This window comes from Hyaena hyaena, unplaced genomic scaffold (genome assembly GCF_003009895.1).
Source record: "Hyaena hyaena isolate Hyena2069 unplaced genomic scaffold, ASM300989v1 scaffold_50, whole genome shotgun sequence".
NCBI lineage: Eukaryota > Metazoa > Chordata > Mammalia > Carnivora > Hyaenidae > Hyaena > Hyaena hyaena.
This window is the reverse complement of record NW_024080682.1, coordinates 379,457-398,981: the sequence shown is the minus strand read 5'-3', so window position 1 is coordinate 398,981 and position 19,525 is coordinate 379,457. Positions and strand designations below refer to the sequence as shown.

General features: G+C 58.3%; 2 protein-coding genes across 5 annotated transcripts in view; one reads left to right on the top strand and one right to left on the bottom strand.

The window, feature by feature from the left end:
• AGAP3 (ArfGAP with GTPase domain, ankyrin repeat and PH domain 3) overlaps positions 1-14,000 on the bottom strand; it is a 53,419-nt gene extending 39,419 nt beyond the window's left edge. For 2 of the 4 annotated variants that reach the window (XM_039230702.1, XM_039230705.1), the window contains exon 1: positions 13,575-13,998. In XM_039230702.1, the coding sequence (XP_039086633.1) occupies positions 13,575-13,905 (331 nt within the window). In that variant the 5' untranslated portion in view covers positions 13,906-13,998. Of the gene's footprint in view, positions 1-13,574 lie in introns of all 4 variants that reach the window. The other 2 variants (XM_039230700.1, XM_039230704.1) reach the window with 2 other exon arrangements.
• Positions 14,001-16,928: 2,928 nt separating this feature from the next.
• On the top strand, positions 16,929-19,420 carry TMUB1 (transmembrane and ubiquitin like domain containing 1). Its single transcript, XM_039230709.1, has 3 exons — positions 16,929-17,035; positions 17,893-18,311; positions 18,605-19,420. The coding sequence occupies exons 2-3, from the start codon at positions 17,923-17,925 to the stop codon at positions 18,954-18,956; spliced, it is 741 nt and encodes a 246-aa protein (XP_039086640.1). The 5' UTR covers positions 16,929-17,035; positions 17,893-17,922; the 3' UTR covers positions 18,957-19,420.
• Positions 19,421-19,525: the final 105 nt, after the last annotated feature.

The following is a 19,525-nucleotide window of genomic DNA, read 5'->3' as shown; positions in this document are numbered from 1 at the left end:
TCCAGTAAAACAGTGTCTCGCGGCGCCTATCAAAGCCACCGGGCTCGCCTGGCACCCATTCGGCCACCCTGCCACACCGGGTCACCGCACACAAGCCGATCACGGCCCGAGGCGCGCACGCTTGCAGGAGACACGGTTTTTCTTTGGTGGCAGCTCAACAGGACATCTGAGGCTCCTGAGATGAGGGAAGGCTTCCCTGCTCAGGGCGTCATCCATGGTCACCCTGTCGAGCCACCTGCCAGTGAAGGTCACATGGTGTGGGCCAGTTCAGGGCTACTTCTCCATCAATAATTGGCTCCTCACCACCTCCACCTGGCGGGGGGGTGGGGGGGGCGGGGAGCTGATGGAGGGAGGGCCGTACTTCCATACTTCGCAGGGAAGCTTCCTTACTGGACAGGGAATGGCATTTAAGGCCTGAGCCAGCTGACCTGTCAGAAGCATAAAGAGAAAGCACGACACCCATGTTTTCAGTGACCTCACGGATCTGACCCAGCTCTGACCCCTCGGGGAGGAACGTGAACTCCAAGAGGGAGGACAGAGAACTAGACACGCCTCCTCCCACCCGCCATCACCCCACGCACGGCTGCAGCCAGGCCCAAGCCAGCTGAGAGCCAGCCCTGCAGACGTGGGTGGGAGACCCCTCCCCACCCTCCTGCCAGAGAGAAGACACAGGCCTCAGCTAGATACCGGGCCCCGGGCCATAAATGGTCTCCCAGCTTCTGGCCCTGCTCCCGGGGCGGGGGGGTTCTTTCTGGGGGCCTGACGGCCTGCAGCTGCACCTGCCCCCTGTTTCTCAGGCCAGCAGGGGCCCACGTGGCCAGAAGACGGTCCCTTGGGCGGCGCCCTGGCCCCAGAGCTGGACAGAGCACGGTGATACAGGCCGGAGGCTCCCTGAAGGACCGTCGGTGCCCAGCAGGGCTCCCGGGCGGGTACAGAGCAGGGAGGCCCCTGGTTGTTGGCCAAGCATTCTCTGGAATGACAGCAGGGCTCCGTGTCCACAGCGGAAGCCGATACCAGCTTATGACAAATGCCCGCTGGGGGAGGCCCCTGGAAGGCGGGGCCTTGGAGCTCGACAGAGCAGGTGTAGACCCCAGCCTGTTAGCACCTCCATGAGGCTCCCTTCCCAAGGCCACTCAGGGCCCACGGGGAGAGGGGCAGAGCCCCAGAGCCTCGGGGCAGGGGGTCTGGGGCCCAGGAAATGACGAGAGAACCGTTATTAACTAGGTTCGGAACACAGTCTCCTTCCTAACAGTGCCGAGGCTGGCGACGATGTAAGGCCTGCGAGATGACGGCTTCTGTCCCCTTGGGTTGGCCGAGGGGGCTCGCAGGGGTTGAAAGCTATCACAAAGGGGTGGCAGGCCCGCCCTGGCTGCAGGTTCTCTGGTGGCTCCCTGGACAAAGAATCGAGGTCCTCGCCGCCCTTAGAAGAGTGGGCTGGCTGGTAAAAGGAGCCCAGTGTTTATTGCTGCAATAAACGGGATACGCCTTCTCGGGTGCGGTCCAGGATAACCTCGTCTCCGAGCAGGGGTGCAGGGGAGCCCCACCTTCCACAGGAGGAGAGTGGGCTAAGAGACAGAGCAAGAGAGCCAACCAAGAACTACGGGCCAAAGGGGGCTCTTATTCTGTGCCACCTGTCTTCCAAGTATACGCGCATTTACAAACTTCCCACTAGAACGCATATATTCTGCATTTTATACACACGCGCACATGCATGCACACGCACATCTTAGCCCAAATTAAAGGTGAAACGTAAACCAGGAAAGCCTACAAAATCAGCCCCTGCCTCAAATGCCAGGATGGGGTGACGAGAACAGTGTGACATTTGCTGATTCCGTGTAGCATCTTGGCACCACTGCCGGGGGTCATGGTTGACGGCCCAGTCCACCTCTCCTCTGCGAGATGGAAGGAGGTCACCAGGATGCAGAAAAGCCTGGGGGCCAAACTAGGCCCTGCTGCTAACCAGTGACCTTGAATCCTGGGTCAGTCACTTCCACCCTGCCGGCCTGCAAGGCACCAGGGCTGGGCTCACCCTTCTCTGACTGCGGACCAGGCCGCGCCATCAGCACCCTATTCCCTGACTGTACGCACCACCATCCCCCTCCAGCCAGCGCTCTGTCTGACCTTGTGTAAAGCTGACAGGCAGAAGGCCACCTCACCCGCAGATTGCGCCATTCACACAAGCCCTGTCCACCAACAGCTCACCAGCTCGCACTTGAGAACTTGTGGGCCCAGCCCGCAGAGACAGAAGGAGCCCCGGATCGGGGGGGAGGGTGCCATGGCCTTTCCCTACATGCCTTTCTTCCCTCACCCGAAACTCAGGATTACCCTCCAGGTCCAGGAACCAGGGAGGTGAGGGGCTGAGAGGGGACATAAGTAGGGCCGCATGGATGTGGCAGCCAAACCAAAGTGACATGAGCTACACCAAGGCCTGTGGCCGACCCCCTGTAACAAGGCGCGGGCCACCAGGGGCCCCAGACACATGTGTTCATGTCACAAGAGCGGGGCCTGGGCTCACACCCCCCCCTTCCATTCTTGAGGACCCCCCCCCGGGACATGACAAGTTTGCAGCGATGCTCTCACACCACCAGGCTTCTTGAGGTTTTAAGAAAAACGTACAGGGGCACCCGGGTGGCTCAGTCGGTTGAGTGTCTGACTTCGGGTCAGGTCATGATCTAAAGTTGTGGGTTCGAGCCCCGCGTTGGGCTCTGTGCTGACAGCTAGCTCAGAGCCTGGAGCCTGCTTTGGATTCTGTGACTCCCTGTCTCTCTCTGTCCTCCAGCTCAGGCTTTCTCTCCCTCTCTCTCAAAATAAACAAACATTAAAAATTTAAAAAAGAAAGTAAGAAGAAGAAAAACGCACAGCGACAAAAACCTACTGCGAATTCAGTAGGATCTGTTGGCGATCAGTCCTGACGGCCTTAGCAGGTGCTCAGGAAGTCCGTGCCTGGGGCCTGGCTGCCTGGAAATTTCAAATACAGTAAAACCTTGGTGTGCGAGCATAATTTGTTCCAGAAACATGCTCGTCATCCAAAGCGCTCGTATATCAAAGCGAATGTCAAGAACCATTGGCTCAGCTGTGATCCTGGGACATTTGGTGTCACATAGGACTCCTGTTGCAAGACATCCAAGACATCGCTGGCTTATTAGGTTAAAATGTAATAGAAATGTTGCTCGTCTTGCGGAGCCCTTGAAGAACAAGTTACTGAAATTACTCACAGTCCAAGGTTTGACTGTACAGTACTTGAGAGAGGTGAATCGGAAAAGATACACCTTCTGTATTCGCTTATTACATCGAACAGGTACGCTTTTGTTTATTGTGGGCTAAAATTCAAGCCACTCTTCCAACACCACGGCCATGGCCGCCCTCATGGCTACTGAGCCCTCCCCACTCGGCCTGTCCCGACGGAGCCGTGCTGAGGGCAGAGCTTGAAAACGGGAAGAAAAAGGAATGTAAAATTCCCCATTAATCATTTTTCATACTGATTACATGTGGAAATGATACCATTTCAGATTAAATGGGTTCAATAAAATACAAATTTAAACTAACTTCACCTTGTGGGGCTTTTTGTTGGTTTTTTTTTTTTTTTTTTACCTTTTAAAGTTTATTTATTTTGAGACAGACACAGAGAGAGAGAATGCCTAAGCAGGCTCCCCACTTTTACTGTGGAGCCTGATAGGGGGCTCACTCCTCTGAACTGCGAGATTAAGACCTGAGCTGAAATCAGGAGTCAGAGACTTAACCGACTGGGCCACCCAAGCACCCCCCACTTTATTTTACTTTTTTTATGCTTTTAATTATTATTGAGAGACAGAGCATGAGCATGGGAGGGGCAGAGAGAGGGGGAGACACAGAACCTGAAGGAGGCTCCAGGCTCTGAGCTGTCAGCAGAGAGCCCGATACGGGGCTCAAACTCATAAACCATGAGATCATGACCTGAGCCGAAGTCAGGCATTTAACCTACTGAATGGCCCAGGCGCCCCTTTTTACCTTTCTCACTACGGCTACTTGAAGATTTAAATCGACGCGTGGGACTCACGTATGTAATTGGGTGGTACTGAATGACAGCAAACACTTGAATCAACAGGCAAACAACCAGATGAAGGCAATGCTGGGTGTCCACGTGACACACTCACGTGACAAACTGCGGTCCAGGGTCTGGACCCATCAGCGGCTCCCTGCCCTGGGGCCTGCAAAGCTCCGCCCCTGCAGGGCCTGAGCACTCCAGGAGGAGCCCTGTGCTGTGGCCACTGTGCACCGCGCACTCACTCTCGTGGGCTCACCGAGTCCCCATTCCCACCCTGCACATGGTGACAGGGCCTACCACACGAAGGGCCTCTCCAGGGAATGGCGCTGGTCTAAAAACTCTGCCTGCGGGCATTAACTGACTTCCTTCTCACACCTACATGGATGAAATGGGTGCTTGGTAACCTTATTTTGGCCACAAGGCAGCCAAGACACAGAGAGGTGAAGAGACTCAGCAAAGGTCACACAGCTACCAACGCGTAAGTCTGCAATTCAAAACTAGGCGTTCTGGCTCCAGAACCAGGTCTGTGTCCCACACAGGCCCTGACAGACAAGGAAGGATGCCCGGCACTCATTCCACCACATCCACCCCGTGTAAAGCAGTCTAGAATGGTCCAGAAGCCATAACCAAGCAGAGGAGCACTTAGGAGCCACTAAATGCCACCAGATCTTCATGGTTCTTCACACCCAAGGGGACTGTTTAACAAAAACTCTTCAGGGCCAGGCAGTATCTCAACCCCTCCTTGGAAGACACCAGCAACAGAGGGAGCCCCGAGTGGGGTCCACATCTCCCGGCCTCGCCCGGGCCACCACGCACACAGTCACACCCGCCCCGAGGGCCCACGACTGGGCTTGAATCCCACTCTACGAGTTCGGGCTCTGGGTTTGCAAGCCATCAAAACATCAAATTAAAAGGCAAAAGAGAAACCACTGGAGGCGGGCTCGCTAACAGTGGCAAGCAGGGGTGCCCGACCGACAAGAAAGAGAGAGAGAAACACCCGCTATAAACAGGCACAAAAACAGAGGCACATTGCTACGAAGCCATGCGGCGTGGGGCCGCTCTTTTCGGCGCCTGGGGTCTGAGGGGGACCCGGGCACTGCCTGAGAGACGGAGACCTCCTCCCAGGGCACAAATGTTCACTTCAGAAAAAGTCTCCAAAGGGGCGCCTGGGGACTCAGTCAGTTAGGCGTCCGACTTCGGCTCGGGTCATGATCTCACGGTTCGTGGGTTCGAGCCCCATGTCGGGCTCTGTGCTGACAGCTCAGAGCCTGGAGCCTGTTTCGGATTCTGTGTCTCCCTCTCCCTCTGACCCTCCTTTGCTCACGCTGTCTCTCTCTCTCTCTCTCTCAGAAATAAATTAAAAAAAAAAAAGAAAAAGAAAAAATCTCCATTAAGAAATTAAAACTGTCTCATATGCAGTGTGAACAGAGTAACGAACTGAGAGGAAAACGAAGAAAGGCTGAGAACAGAATGGAACAAAAGACAAACAACTAAAATTTCTCTTAACGTTGACTCTCACTAGACATCAACTGGACGTAAAACAAAACAAAAAAGCATTTTAATGTTTTTTTAAATATTTTCTTAAAGTTTATTTCTGAGAGACAGACAGAGAATGCCAAGCAGGCTCTGTACCGTTAGTGCACAGCCTGACGCGGGGCTTGAACTCACCGACAGTAAGATCATGACCTGAGCCGAAGTCGGACCCTCAACCGACTGCGCCACCCAGGCGCCCTGCCCTGCAGCCTTTTAAACCAGCAGCGAGTGTTCACAGTGTGGTGTGCTCGCTCCGTGCCAGGCACTGCTGCGAGCCCATCACGGGCACGACCCTGCCCGGCCTCATGGGGCCCCAGGCTGCAGGCAGGTTTTCTTATTTGCCCCACAGCTCCCTACGGCACAGACCTCACCCAGGGGAGCTTTCCGATCACCATCTCGCTGAGGGTGCCCGGGCAGCGCGCATCAAAGTGCTGTGTGCCAAAAGTCACACTCAGAACGTCGCACCAAGCAGAGCCTGTGCTCCCTTGGACAGGCAGGACCCAAGACCGAGATGGTCCAAATACTCGGGTGCTGAGTCACTGCGAGCTGCACAGGTGCAAAAAGAATACAAGGTTCAAAAAAGACAGGCCAGAGACGCCCGGGGGCTCCACTGGTTAAACGTCGGATTTCAGCTCAGGTCACGATCTCACGGTTCGTGAGTTTGAGCCCCACGATGGCCTCTGTGCTGGCAGCTCAGAGCCTGGAGCCTGCTTCCGGTTCTGAGTCTCCCTGTCTCTCTGCCCCTCCCCCACTCACACTATTTGTCTCTTTCACTCTCTCTCTCCAAAAGAAACATTGAAAAAAAAAAAAAGGCCAAGCAAGGGGTGACTTGCCAGTCACAGCCCAGCAGGAATGCAAACCCAGATATCCTGAGTCCGGAACAGGGAGCTACAGATGAAGAGATGAATGCAGGGGCTCCCGTTCTATCAGGGGAAGTCTTCCACAAACACAAAAATCCCGCCTTTGCCGAGAAATGCCAATAATGTCAAATTAATCAGAGAGGAGTTGACAGTAGAGAACAGTTAGGAGAACAAGCATCAGGCAGACAACAGTAGGAACCTCTAAGGGGGGCAGGGAGGGTACACATTTCTTCTGCTTCCATCCACATCTGAATTTGTTATACACGCGGGCATGACTTTTGCCACTTACACATATATTCAAACATTCTCGATGTTTAAATATTTCTTTTTAAGTTTATTTATTTTTAGAGAGAGAAAGAGAGACTCTGTGTGTGTGTGCAAGCGCTGTCAGTGCAGAGCGCAACACAGGACTCGAACTCACAAACCGCGATATCATGACCTGAGCTGAAATCAAGAGTTGGACGCTCAACCGACTGAGCTGCCCAGGCACCCCACAATGTTTACATATTTCTAAGTGTTTCTTGAGCAAACATTTCTGTGCTACATACAACCTCTACTGCTCACAGAGGGGAGAGCCACCTCCCAGAGCCATCATTCAGCTGGGATTCAAAACATCCAGAAGAAAATGACAGCAGGTGAGAAGAGCCCTAAGTCCCCCTTAAGTTACGTCCTCAAAGTTCCCACAGGTTAAACTGGAAGTCAAAAAGCTTCCATGGGGGGCGCCTGGGTGGCTCAGTCAGTTGGGCGTCCGACTTCAGCTCAGGTCATGATCTCACGGTTCGTGGGTTCGAGCCCCGCGTTGGGCTCTGTGCTGACAGCTAATTCAGAGCCTGGAGCCTGCTTCGGTTTCTGTGTCTTCCTCTTTCTCTGACTCTCCCCTGCTCACCTGTCTGTCTGTCTCTCTCTCAGAAATAAAGAAAACATTTTAAAAATTAAAAAAAAGGGGTGCCTGGGTGGCTTAGTCAGTTAAGCGTCCGACTTTCACTTAGGTCATGATCTCACGGTTCGTGGGTTCGAGCCCCACGTCGGGCTCTGTGCTGACTGCCAGCTCAGAGCCTGGAGCCTGTTTCAGAGTCTGTGACTCCCTCTCTCTCTGACCCTCCCCTGCTCACGCTGTGTCTCTCTCTCTCTCCTAGAAATAAATAAAAATATTTTAAAAAATTAAAAATTAAAATTAAAATAATAATAATAAAAAAAAAACGCTTCCCTGGGAGGCACTGCAGGAAGGCTGACTGCGCATCTAGTCCGACCCACCAAAGCCCATCTAGTCCATCCATCCAAGGGAGGGAGCACCAGACCTGTGGCCGGACACCCAACTTCTGCAGCTCCTGGTACGGCCTTGGGGGAGTTACCCAATCCAAGTCCCAGGTGTGGCAGAATGGAAATGACCCTTGCATGGCTAGAGAGAGACCTGCCAAGCGCCTGTTGCAAAAGCCTATGACAGTCTCCGGCGGGCAGGTGGGGTAACCGGCCCGACGCAGTCCCAGCCAGCGTCCGCATCCCCAAAGCGGGTGCCCCAGGTCACCACCCTCCCCTGCTCCCTAACCCCAGGGCTCAGCTCCGTGTTCCCAAATCAGCTTCCCTTTACCCCTTGGCCTGCAAGGTGGGGAAAGGCAATCCCGTGAACCTCATTTCAAGTTGCCTGCGTATTAAAAAGAGAAAGGAAGGTAAGTGAAAGGTTCCCGGATGTGTGTTCAGGGGATGGCGAAATGAGGTCGTGGGAGGTCTCGGGGTCCAAGCCTGGCCCCGCTCCAGGCCTCCGCTCCCCTAAGCCTGCTTTCCAAGAAGGGCACCTTCATTCCCTCCGTTCCTGAGGTTTGGAGATCACAAACTCCCTGACGGCTCGAACAGCAGGCGCACAGGGCGAGCACACGGTGTGGACGCTACGAACTCAGGGATCCGCGTCTGTCCCGCCTGGTCTCCCGGGTCCGCGGCTCCCCCGGATGCCCAGATCAGGGTCCCCTGGTCTGACCCCTCCGGACTCAATGTCCCAGCCTGCTGCTCCTTGAACACCACCTTAGACTTTCACCCTCCCCTGCCGTCTCTGCAAACCTGCTCCCTCTGCACAGAAAGCCTCCTGGCGCCCCATGCCAGGCACACAGCTTTCATGGATGAAATTAACGTTGGGGGGGGGGCGCCTGGGTGGCTCAGTCCGTTAAGCATCTGACTCTTGGTTTCGGCTCTGGTCATGATCTCACGGTTCATGAGTTGAAGTCCAGCCTCGGGCTCCATGCTGACAGTGCAGAGCCTGCTTGGGATTCTCGGTCTCTCTCTCTCGGTCTCTCTCTCTCTCTCTCCCTCTCCTCCCCACCCCCCACTCTCTCGCGCTCTCAAAAATAAGTAAACTTAAAAAAAAATGTTAAAAAAAAAAAGGAAATGATAGAGGAAAGTTACGTAGCACGAGCTAGCCCCAGGTACTCAGGAGCAAGGGCTGTCTGATTTGGAGGGTGTCTTCCACTTGGCACAGAGCCGAAGTTCAGGGACAGAGGGCTGGATGGGGGGTGGTGCGGGTGCCACTCCTCTGCCCCTGGAGGTCTGCAGCCTGGGGGAGGTAGTCTTTCCATCCCTCTCCTGTGACCTTGAAGACAGGGGTCCTGAGGAGTCTTCCCCAGTCTCCAATCTTTGCCCTGATTTTGTTCAAATCTGGGCTTTATTCCCGCCCCTCCCAAGCCCTGATCCGGCACCTCCTGCAGGCTGATCGCTCAACTTCGGGTCGACCTGCCCAGGCGGCGTGCTGGTGGGGGCCCCCCCCCCCCCGGCCTCCTCCCTGCCTTCCACTGTGCTACATGCAACTGGGCCACACGGTAGGAGGTAAATAAATGTATCTGGAACAAACGCACTTTCCCAGGCCACTAGCACCCACCCAGATATCCTCTTTTTCAGAATTCCTAGAACTCTTCTGTGCAAAGTCCTACATAAACCTCCAGGCCACCATCAGGCACTCATTCCCAAAACCAGCTAATTACCCGAATGCCAGAGGACGTGACAGACCCAGATCCCTGGGCCCCCATCTCAAACCCACTGAATCAGATCCCTTGCTGGAAGCCTCGGAAACGGGTCCTTCAGCAAGTCCCCCAGGTGAGTGTTACCGCCAGGCCGGGGAATGGCTGCCCCGAGGAAGAGAGCCTCCCAGTCTCCAAAATGGCTATGACTGTCCCCTACCTGCCTTACCGCACCACAGGGCTGCCAGGGCCCAGTCCCAGCACAGAGGAAACTGGGTGAACTCAAGCCCCCAGGCAGGCCCGCAAGGAAGAGCACCACCTTCCAGCTCCTTCTGCGCCCTCCCCAACAGGCTGTGCCCTCAGCGCAGGGCCACCTTCTTTCTCCAGCCTAGGCTTGAACCCAACGGGAACACCTGCACCTCCTTACTTCCCTCGGTCCCCCACACTCCGGAGCCCGTGCCCATGAGAGCAGTTCGCTAGAGCCTACATTCACCCCCAAGAGTGAGGTGGAGGAGAGAACAAATCAGCACATCGCAGGAGCGCTCCAAGGCACTTCGTTGTTTAAAAAAAAAAAGAAAATAGAGAACCGGGTGCCTGGGTGGCTCCGTCGGACTTCGGCTCAGGCCACGATCTCACAGTTCGTGGGTTTGAGCCCCGCGTCAGGCTCTGTGCTGACAGCTAGCTCAGAGCCTGGAGCCTGCCTCCGATTCTGTGTCTCCCCCTCTCTCTCTGCCCCTCCCCCACTCGCACTGTCCCTCTCTCAAAAATAAATCAACGTTAAAAAAATTTTTTTTTAATTTCAGAGGAAAACAAAGGGGGCAACGACGAGTTGTCCAGCTGACAAAGCCCAGTTCCTGCCCAAGTAGGAGCCACACGGCACACCCGTGGCCATGGCCCGCTTCCCGGTCCTCCCTGTGGGCCCACAGAGCCCACCCCTGCTTAGACGCCCCTGGGGCAGACCTCCCGGGACTCCCATCTCCTCAGAGACAAGCCTGCCTTTCCTGGCCATTTGCTGGGACCCCAGGCGGCTCCTCCCGGGAGCTCATGCTGGCTCCTGGCTCACTTGGCCCAGCCTCTGCCATGTTCCACGTGCCCAGGCCGTCCCCCATCTGGACTGAGGCCCGGTTCCTCCGAAGCCCTCTTTCTAGGGCACAGCGAAGACACCCGAGCAAGTCTCGAGAGCTCCTGCCTGGGGCCCCACACGATCCCCGACTGATCAGTGTGGATCCCTCCTTTCCCTGAGCCTCAGTTTCCCTACCAGGGAGGAGAGACGGGCTGAGAGGCTCCGCACATAGAAGTCAGCCACCCCTCCACCCCCCCCCATAGAAGTCAGCCACCCCTCGCCCCCCACCCCCGGTTACACTGCTTTTGTTCCTTCAAACTGCAGGATGGACCCCCTTTTCTCCTTCCTTGGCCTTTGGTGGGAAAGGAACTTTTCAATAACAGTCTGCTTCCCCTCAAATCCTGTCCTGAAACAGGAAGGCGGAATGTTCCTCCGCTTCCTTCCTCCTCCCCTGGCCACGGGGTCTGAGGTGACTGAGCGAAGCAGGCAGAGGACCCGAGGGCAAGGTGCCACGGTGCTCCCTCAGGCCCAGATGGATTCTGACTGCGTCTCCCAGGTCACCTTCAGGGCTGGAACAAATAAATCCTTCACCGAAGTATTACCAGAGTGAGGCGGAAGCTTATTATACGCTGGGAAAATGTCATCCCTTCCCACTAAGAGGCTCAGCCCTAGTAAACAGCGACCGGCCTCCCGGGCTACGGATGTGTTACGTAACAGTAAAAACGCGTGGACCCAGGTTTCCTGGGCTCCGGCAGGGGGGCTCGGTCAGGCTCACAGGGAGCCGGGAAACGCCCCAAGATGCAGCTCTCCGCCCTCCTCCAAGCAAGAAGGTGGGGACACTGCTTTACAAGGCGGCAGCAATATGGTTTGGCAGATGGAGAAGCTCCACAGCGAGAAAGGATATAGGGCAGAAATTGGAGGAGTTTTCTGGGTTTTGGGTGGGGGGGCTGGGTTTGTGCGGGGTTTTTTTTGGGGGGGTTATTTGTTTTGGTTTTTGTCATCGTCGTTGTTTTTCTGCCTGCCCAGAGCAAATAATCTATGTGACAAAAGTGGGGAAGCAGGGGTGCGGCGGGTGATGCAGATGGATTCCAGGAGAGAGGCTGGACAAAAAGGGAGAGCAGGAGGAGAGAGGTGCGAGGCCCTGCCAAGGGAGGGCAGGGAAGTGGGGCTCAGGAGAGCTGCGAACGGATGTGTGAGGAGCAGCTGGGCCTGGTGACAATGAGACATCGGGTCCCGGGATTCACGATACCAAGCTTCCAGGCTAAGCAGACAGAACATGGGGTACTTCCAAACCGCAATGGGGAAGTTGGTCACGGGGGAGGGCTCTAAGAAGAGAGATTCCGCCCAGCACGATGAATGCAAGACAGAGATGAAAACTCAGTGCGTCCTGGGAATCAAGGGCTTCATGGCACAGAAGATGCCCAGCTGGGGGCCTCCTGAGCTGGGGTGTGCGTTGGGGGCAGGGGCGGTCACAGGTCACTGCTAGGGAAGTTGGAGCTGGATGGAAACCCAACTGATTCTGCCTCTCCCTGCTCTGGGAAGCGCTATGAGGGGGCCGTCTTCCCTCAGCCCCTACCGTGGCTAGTCCATGAAGTCTTCGCCAAAAAGCTGGTGGGGGCATGGGTGGGGGAGGGTATCTTAGAGCTGATCGGGAACTTCTACTTCCCCAGAGGGACGGTGGCGCTTTGGGGAATGGTGACTCTCCCTGCCCCACCCGCTTCAGATTGAGGAGGAAAAATTGGTCATCTCCTCTCTTTGGGGCCTTGGGCTCACACAAATGCCATCTCCTGGTCCCCAGCCACAACGGTGATTCAGGCCATTTACTCGGATCCATGTTAATGAGTTTTTCCTGTCGCCTAATTAGTTCACTGTGAACTCAGCCTTGAGAGGAAAGAGCTAAGAGAGGATTGGGGAAAGGACAGAAGGAAGTCAGACAGAAGTGTTAACCAAAAAAAAAAAAAAAAAAGGCAGGACTCTGGGTCTAAATGAGGACTCCTACTCCCAAAATTCGGATTGCTCCTTTCCGAGCTGTGGGGACGTTCAAAAGCAGAAAGGGAGTGTTCCAGACACACGAGCCCCGGGAGCCTTACACAAGGAGGGGAAGACGGGAGTGTGGCCCTAACAGAGGCCCAAGAAGTGGACAGGCCGTTCCCCACAACTCCGTGTCATCACCAAAACACCTGGCAACCCGCCCTGCATTTCCTCTAAAGCTGAACCCACCACCGTCTGGTGGGCGTCCCCATTCCAACGGAGCCAGAGAGGGAGATGACCCAGGGAGAGGCCCATCTGCCCCTTGGATGCTCACAGATCACCGTGCCACCAGGGAGTCTGTGGGTGTGGCGGCCCCCAACACATCGGGGGTCGTAGCCTATGTGCCAGCAGCGTGCACCCACGTCCTCTGCCCCCCTTGGCCGCCAAATTCCGGGACCCAAGAGCCTAGAGACAGGAGCGCTGGGCAGGGCATCTGATGCCCCAGTGCCGCCGTGTCCACGGAGGTCAGGCAGCGCCCCGCAGTCGCGCGCCGCCTCCCGAGCGGCTCCAGGGTGCGCGTGGGACCGGACGAAAGCGCCGATGTACCGGCCGGTGCCTCCCACGCGGTCGCGCCTCCGGAGCCCCGCGCCAGGCCGGGCCTGCGCTCGCCTTGGCAGCGGCAGCGTGGGGGGTGTGCGTCGGGAAAGGGCGCCGCGGCGAGCGCCACCCTCCGGGGCCCGCGGGCGCTGGGCCCGGGAAGACTGCCATCCACTAACGGGAGGCTCGATTCCCCCGCCCCGCCGCTGGGCAGGGCCGGGCCGGGGCAGCAGCCCCACCTCCCGGCCCGCCGAGGCCCTCGGCGGCGCCCACCCTCCCCAGGCATGCCTGGCCAGCTCCAGCCCCCCGGACCTCTGCGGCTCTGAGCGCACCTGTCCCGGGAACGACACCACCCTCACGCCCTGGAGCACAGAGAGCGGAAAACGTGTCCCCTGGCACAGGACCGGCCCCGAGCCCAGTGTCCCCGGACGAGATACAGCGAGGCTCGGACGACCGCTCTGCAGCGCTGGCGATCCGCAACACCGCGTGGCTGGGACCTCAGGCGCGCGAGGACCCCAGGCGGGGAGAACGTGGCCGGGTCGGGCCACCGCGCCCCCGCTCCCGCAGACCCCGGCTCCGCTCACCCTCGATGGAGATGACGTGCTCCCGGATCTGGTTCTGCAGCGCCAAGTCCTCGATGCGCTCGATCAGGTCGTAGATGGCGTAGATATTGGGATGCACGGATTCGAAGCGCTGGATCTCGGCCCGGATGGCTGCCGAGTTGGAGAGCGCGAACTGCTGGGGGGGCCCTCCGGCCAGCTGCTGCGAGGGGCCGCCGCCGCCCCCGGCCCCCGGCCCCGCGCCGCCGAACTGCCCGCCGCCCCCCGCGCCGCCGCCGCCGCCGCCGCCGCCCCCCGGCGCCGCCAGGCTCGGCTGCTGCTGCGGGCTCTGCCCCCCGCCCGCCTGGAAGTTCATGGCTCTGGAGCCGCGGGGCCCGAGGCGGGCCCGGCCGGGGCCCGGGGCGGCGCTGCGGCGGCGGCGGTGGCGGGCGGGCGCGCGGGGCTGGCGGGGCCGGGACTAAGGAGCCGGCGGCGCGGGGCTAGCGCATGAGGCCGGGGGCCGGGGGCCGAGGCCGGGAGGCGCCGCCGCGCACGCTGTGGCCGCCGCTGCAGGGCGCTTCTCGGCGTCGCGATCCCGCTGCCTTGGAGCAGCCTCCAGCGGCAACAACAACGGGACCGGGAGCGCGCGGCCCGGGCCCTCCCCCCGCGTCATGCGCACGCACCGCCGCCCCCGCCTGCTCCGGCACACGCAGCCGGAGCCCCCCTCCCCGCCGCCCCCGCCCCTCCTGCGCGCCGGCCCCAGCGCCCCCGCCCCTCGCTCGCTAGCTGGCTCTGCAGCCTCCACCCCCAAGCCGCGCGCTCCAGCCCGGGCGCCCGGCCCCTCCCACCTAGCCTTGGCCCTTCCGCCTCGTCTCCAGCCCCCACCCACACCCGCCCTGAGGGCCACCAGCCCGAAGTGGACAGCCGCTCTGGCCTCCTCCCGGCCCCGGCCCTCTCTTTCGCCTCCCTGCTCTGGTCTGGGTGGGGTGTCCGATCTTTGGGCAGTGCCCGAAGCAGTGCCCTGAGCCTGAGGGTGCTGGTGAACGCGGCAGATTGGCCTAGAAGGGCCTCCAGCCCAGGCACGGCTGCGCCTCGCTTACATTGTCCTGGCGTTTAGTGCGACATGGGCTCCCCTGTTCCCGTCTGAGATCATCCCCAGGGACCCACTGTTCCCCAAGGTCCTCTCTCTGGTCCTCCCCTGAACTCTAGACTGGGGCTACAGCACAGAGCCTAGAAATCTGAGTTCCCTGCTTCTATTCCCACTACTCCCTGAGAGGTTCCTTCATCAGCAGGGCCCTTGGAAATGACACTTTAAACAACAGCCCCCACTCATCTTCAAGCTTCTCCTAAAAGACTCCGCTTTGGGACCGGGAGGGTTCACTGACTGCCACCGCCCTGGCCCCACCCTGGCACACAGGCAAAGAAGGGAAATGAATCCAATATTACGTTTTCTTCTCTCCCCTCATCCCATTCAAGAGATCACCAGAGTCCACATCCCTCTCTTGTCACCCCCTTGCCCATCCTGTGTTCCCATCCACTCCTTCCAGAGACACAGAGCTCCCCACAGAGCTCCCAGCCAACCAGCCTTCTGGGGCCGTGCCCCAATGTCCTCTGGCACAGTTGACAGATGTCAATCTTGATACACACGCTTCCACCTCCCAGGCCATGCTGGGTCTTTTCCCAGCAAACGGCTGCCCCCATTTGGCCACTCACACAACTCTGCCCCAGTACCAGCACAGTCACCTCGGTGTCTTGTATCTTCCAAAGAACCAGGCACAAGCTACTCAACGCCCGGGGCCTCCCTAGCTCCTGAGAGATTCAGGTTCTAGCTACATGTTTGACCTTACTGATGTCTTGTACCCTGTCTGTGCTTCGTCTGCAAAATATAGTGATTGAGCAGAACACCTAGCTCTGATGCTATAATTCTAAAAGCAATAGCAAACATGTCTTTTAGCTGCTCAACTAGAATGGACAGTAAGAATCTGTACCACGTACCTTTCAGGAGAGATGCTGAGGGTAAAGAGTATCTCAAATGGGTTTCCCCAGCAGCCAACACAGATCTTCATTAGGACTCATGGGCTTGTCTACAAGTCTGTCTCCTATTATATGAGCCGCGTGAGGGCAGAGACAAGTTTACCTGTATGATTCACCGTTGTATTCCCAGCATCACACACAGTGCCCGGCATGTAATATACCTTTAATAAATGTTCCGGGTGCCTGAGTGGCTCAGTCGGTTAAGCCTCTGACTCTTGGTTTTGGCTCAAGTCATGATCTTGCGGTTCGGTTCGTGAGATGGAGCCCCAGGTTGGGCTCTGTGCTGACAGTGCAGAGCCTGCTTAGGATTCTCTCTCTCCCCCTCCCCCCTGTAAATAAACTCAAAAATGTTTCTAGAATAAATAAATGAATGAGAGGGAAGGAATTAGAGAGAAGTCAGGTCTATCTGTCATACATCTAAACTGACTTTCCCCAAGCAACACTTGGGGTACGTGTTCCCACAGGTAAGCATGAATGGAAACTCCAGGGTACATTGCTGTTCATCAAGACTGGCCTATAAAACCCAGGACACGAGATCTCTGTGGCCCAGCGGAAGGAGGAAAAAGCCATAATTAGCTGACCCAAGCCAGGCTGGGGCTCAACGTCCTCTACACAGTGACACTCCGAGGACCCAGTTTCCAAGCCCAGATTTGGGTGGGGGGAGTGTACTAAGTGAACAAATACCTACTGTGTAACAGACCCCTTACATAGTTTTCACATGTATTTAATGAAACCTAATTTCTTCCTTACAATTTCCTTATGAATTGTTTTAGGAACAAAGAAATTAAGATTCAAAGAGATTCAATATCGCACCCAAGGTTATACAGGTGATAAACTTTACAGGCTAAGAGCTCCACATCTGTGCCAGGCTCCAAGGTCCGTGCTTCTTGCGTAGTCTTACAGGGACAAGGTGGAGGGAAGGGCGAGGGAAGCAAGACAGCCCAAGCCACCTTGGCCAGCCTTGGGGAGGGGCGCCTCGACCAACCTGATGAGACAGCCCATCGGTGTTAGGCTCTGAGCCAGAGTCGATTCAGGGGGGCCCCAGTGCTTTGGCGTTCACTCTGACATAAGAGCAGACCCGGAAAGGGGCTGCCCGAGCTCCCCAGACACTGCATCTGTTAGCACGGGTGCTCTGACGTGCTCTAGCTGACGTTGGTTTTTGGAGTGACAGATACCCTGGATGCCAGCAGGGGAGGGGGCGGATCCTACTGTGGCCCCAACCTCAGGGGACCAGCAAGCCCGCCCCCGCGGGCCCCTCGGCGTCTTGCGGGGACCAGGACTATCCTGCAGATGCCCGCACGTGGGTCCGCAGGGCGGAGGGCGGGAAATGCGCACCGCGCAGGACTACAAGTCCCACAGTGCTTCGGGCAGCGGGACCAGGGAAGGAGGGGGTGCCTTCAGGTGTCCGCGACCTCGGCGCCTCCCGCCCGGAAGTGCCCGAGGGTCCGCTATGGAGCTGGCGGAGCCGGGCGGTGAGTCCCTGCGCGTTGACCGCGCCCACCCCGCCGCCCCGGGCCCCGGCTGGCCCCCGCTCGTCCCGCCCCGGGTTCGCCGGTGCCCTACCGCGGCTCCGGGGGGCGGGAAGATGGGAGGGGTGATGGAAGAGCTGGGGGTAGGGAGGGCGAAGCCTCGGATTCCTGGGCGGGATCCGGGGTCCGCCTGCGGACTGGGTTTGGAGAGGCTTCCAGAAGAGGCGCGGAGTCGGGCCGCCACTGGGTGGGCCTTCCGTAGACTGGAGGGGCCAATTTGGGTCGGGGGATGGCACCCCTTGGAAGCTCCGAATTGCCAAAGGGCGGAGACTGACGTGTGGTGTGGGGAAGCCTTGGGAAGCAGTCCCCTGCCACGGATGGCGTTTGGTTAAATGATAACGGGGCTGGGGGCGGGGAAAAGAAGCCCATTTTCTATCCCCTTGAAGCACCTTTGATGATGGAGGAGTGGATAAGCTTTGGGGTGAAATAGCCGAAGGAGTAGGTAAACTCTGGGATAGTAGATGGAATGAATAATAGGTCAGCTTTGGGGTGAAGTTCGGCGAGGGCCTCAAGGCCCTTAAGTCGGGAGAGTGTTTGGATGAATGGAGGCGCTGGTTGAAGGCCTAGAGCTCAGGTTAGAACAAGTTAGGACTTGGGATTTGGGGATGGGAAGGGGCGCTTGAGGCAAGTTTGGGACGTCAGGTTTCAGAGCAGCCTGTGCCCTAGGGTGGAGCTTGCGCAGCGGGGAGAGGGACAAAGACTGTGGGAGAGTTTGGTGGGGCGGCGTCAGGAGCCTGTGGAAGTTCGGAGGGCTTTTGGCCACCGAGCCGGCCCCTCATGGGTTCTTTGTGCCTCTCCAGCTCAGTAGCGTGGCAGGCAAGGCAGGTGCCATGGCCTTGATTGAAGGGGTGGGTGATGAGGTGACCATCCTTTTCGCGGTGCTTGCCTGCCTCCTGGTGCTGGCTCTCGCCTGGGTCTCGACACACACCGCGGAGGGCACCGACCCACTGCCCCAGCCATCAGGGACTCCAGCGCCAGCACAGCCCAGTGAAGCCATGGCGGTCACCGGCAGCATCAGAGGGGAGGCCCCAGGAGCCGAGACTCCGAGCCTGAGACACAGAGGTCAGGCTGCACAGCCAGAGCCTGGCATGGGGCTCTCGGCAACGTCGCCATCCCCAGACTCTCCCCAGGAGCCCCTCGTGCTCCGGCTGAAATTCCTCAACGATTCAGAGCAGGTGGCCAGGGCCTGGCCCCACGACACCATTGGCTCCCTGAAAAGGTAAGCTGGGGTGAGGACAGGAAAGAAAACTCTAAAGAGTGGGGGCGGGAATGATCACAGACCCAGAAAGGCCGCCAGGGAGATCTGAGACGTCCCCCTCCTTCTACAGAGGGGGGAGCTGAGATGCCCACGGCGCGCATTGTATCCCTCCCCCCGTAGCAGGAAGGGACCCCCTTAGAGGCCACCAGCTGGGTGGCGGGTGGAGGCAAAGGTGAGGGGTGGGAGTGTTGTTCTGGGCAAGGGACCAGGACTGCCTGAGGCCTGCTCTCTTACCCAGGTCCCTCTCTCCTCAGGACCCAGTTTCCCGGCCGGGAACAGCAGGTGCGACTCATCTACCAAGGGCAGCTGCTAGGAGACGACAGCCAGACCCTGGGCAGCCTTCACCTCCCCCCCAACTGCGTTCTCCACTGCCACGTGTCCACGCGCGTGGGTCCCCCACATCCCCCTTGCCCACCGGGGTCCGAGCCAGGCCCCTCCGGGCTGGAAATCGGCAGCCTGCTGCTGCCTCTCCTGCTCTTGCTGCTGCTTCTGCTCTGGTACTGCCAGATCCAGTACCGGCCCTTCTTTCCCCTGACCGCCACTCTGGGTCTGGCCGGCTTCACCCTGCTCCTCAGCCTCCTGGCCTTTGCCATGTACCGCCCGTAGTGCCTCCACGGGCTCTTGGCAGTGTCGCCGGCCGCTCCGGACCTTGCTCCCCACGACACAGCGGGAGCTGTTGTCTGCCCAGGCCCACCTCTCCCGCCTGCCTCTTCCCGCTACCCTGGAGCCCAGCGCTGCGCGGCAGAGCGCTCCGGGCGTCGGCCGAGGCCCCTCCCTGCGACCTCCGCGCCTCTGGGCCACCTCCTGGGGCTGCTGGCTCTCAGCCCCCATTGACAGTCAGCTCTTCGGGGTCAGGCAGCTGCTGTCACTGCCTTGGCCCTGGGCAGAGCCGGGCTACACCTCTGGGTCCTTCTTAGTGTTCTGCCCGGGGACCCAGCCACTTCTAGTCCCCAAGAGCTCCGTGGGCTGATTCGGGGACCCAGGGACTGCTGGGCGCTGGTGAAGGGGAGCTGGGATGGGAAGAGGGCTTCTCTGGAACACGTGCAGATTAAAGAACTGTGAAGTTTTCACTCTGTGTGTGTGTGTGTCTCTGAGTGTGTGGGCCCGTGGGGGTGTTGGGCGGGGAGCCCTTGCCCACTGGGAGGAAAGGAGCGAAGGGAGCGGACTGAGCTCTC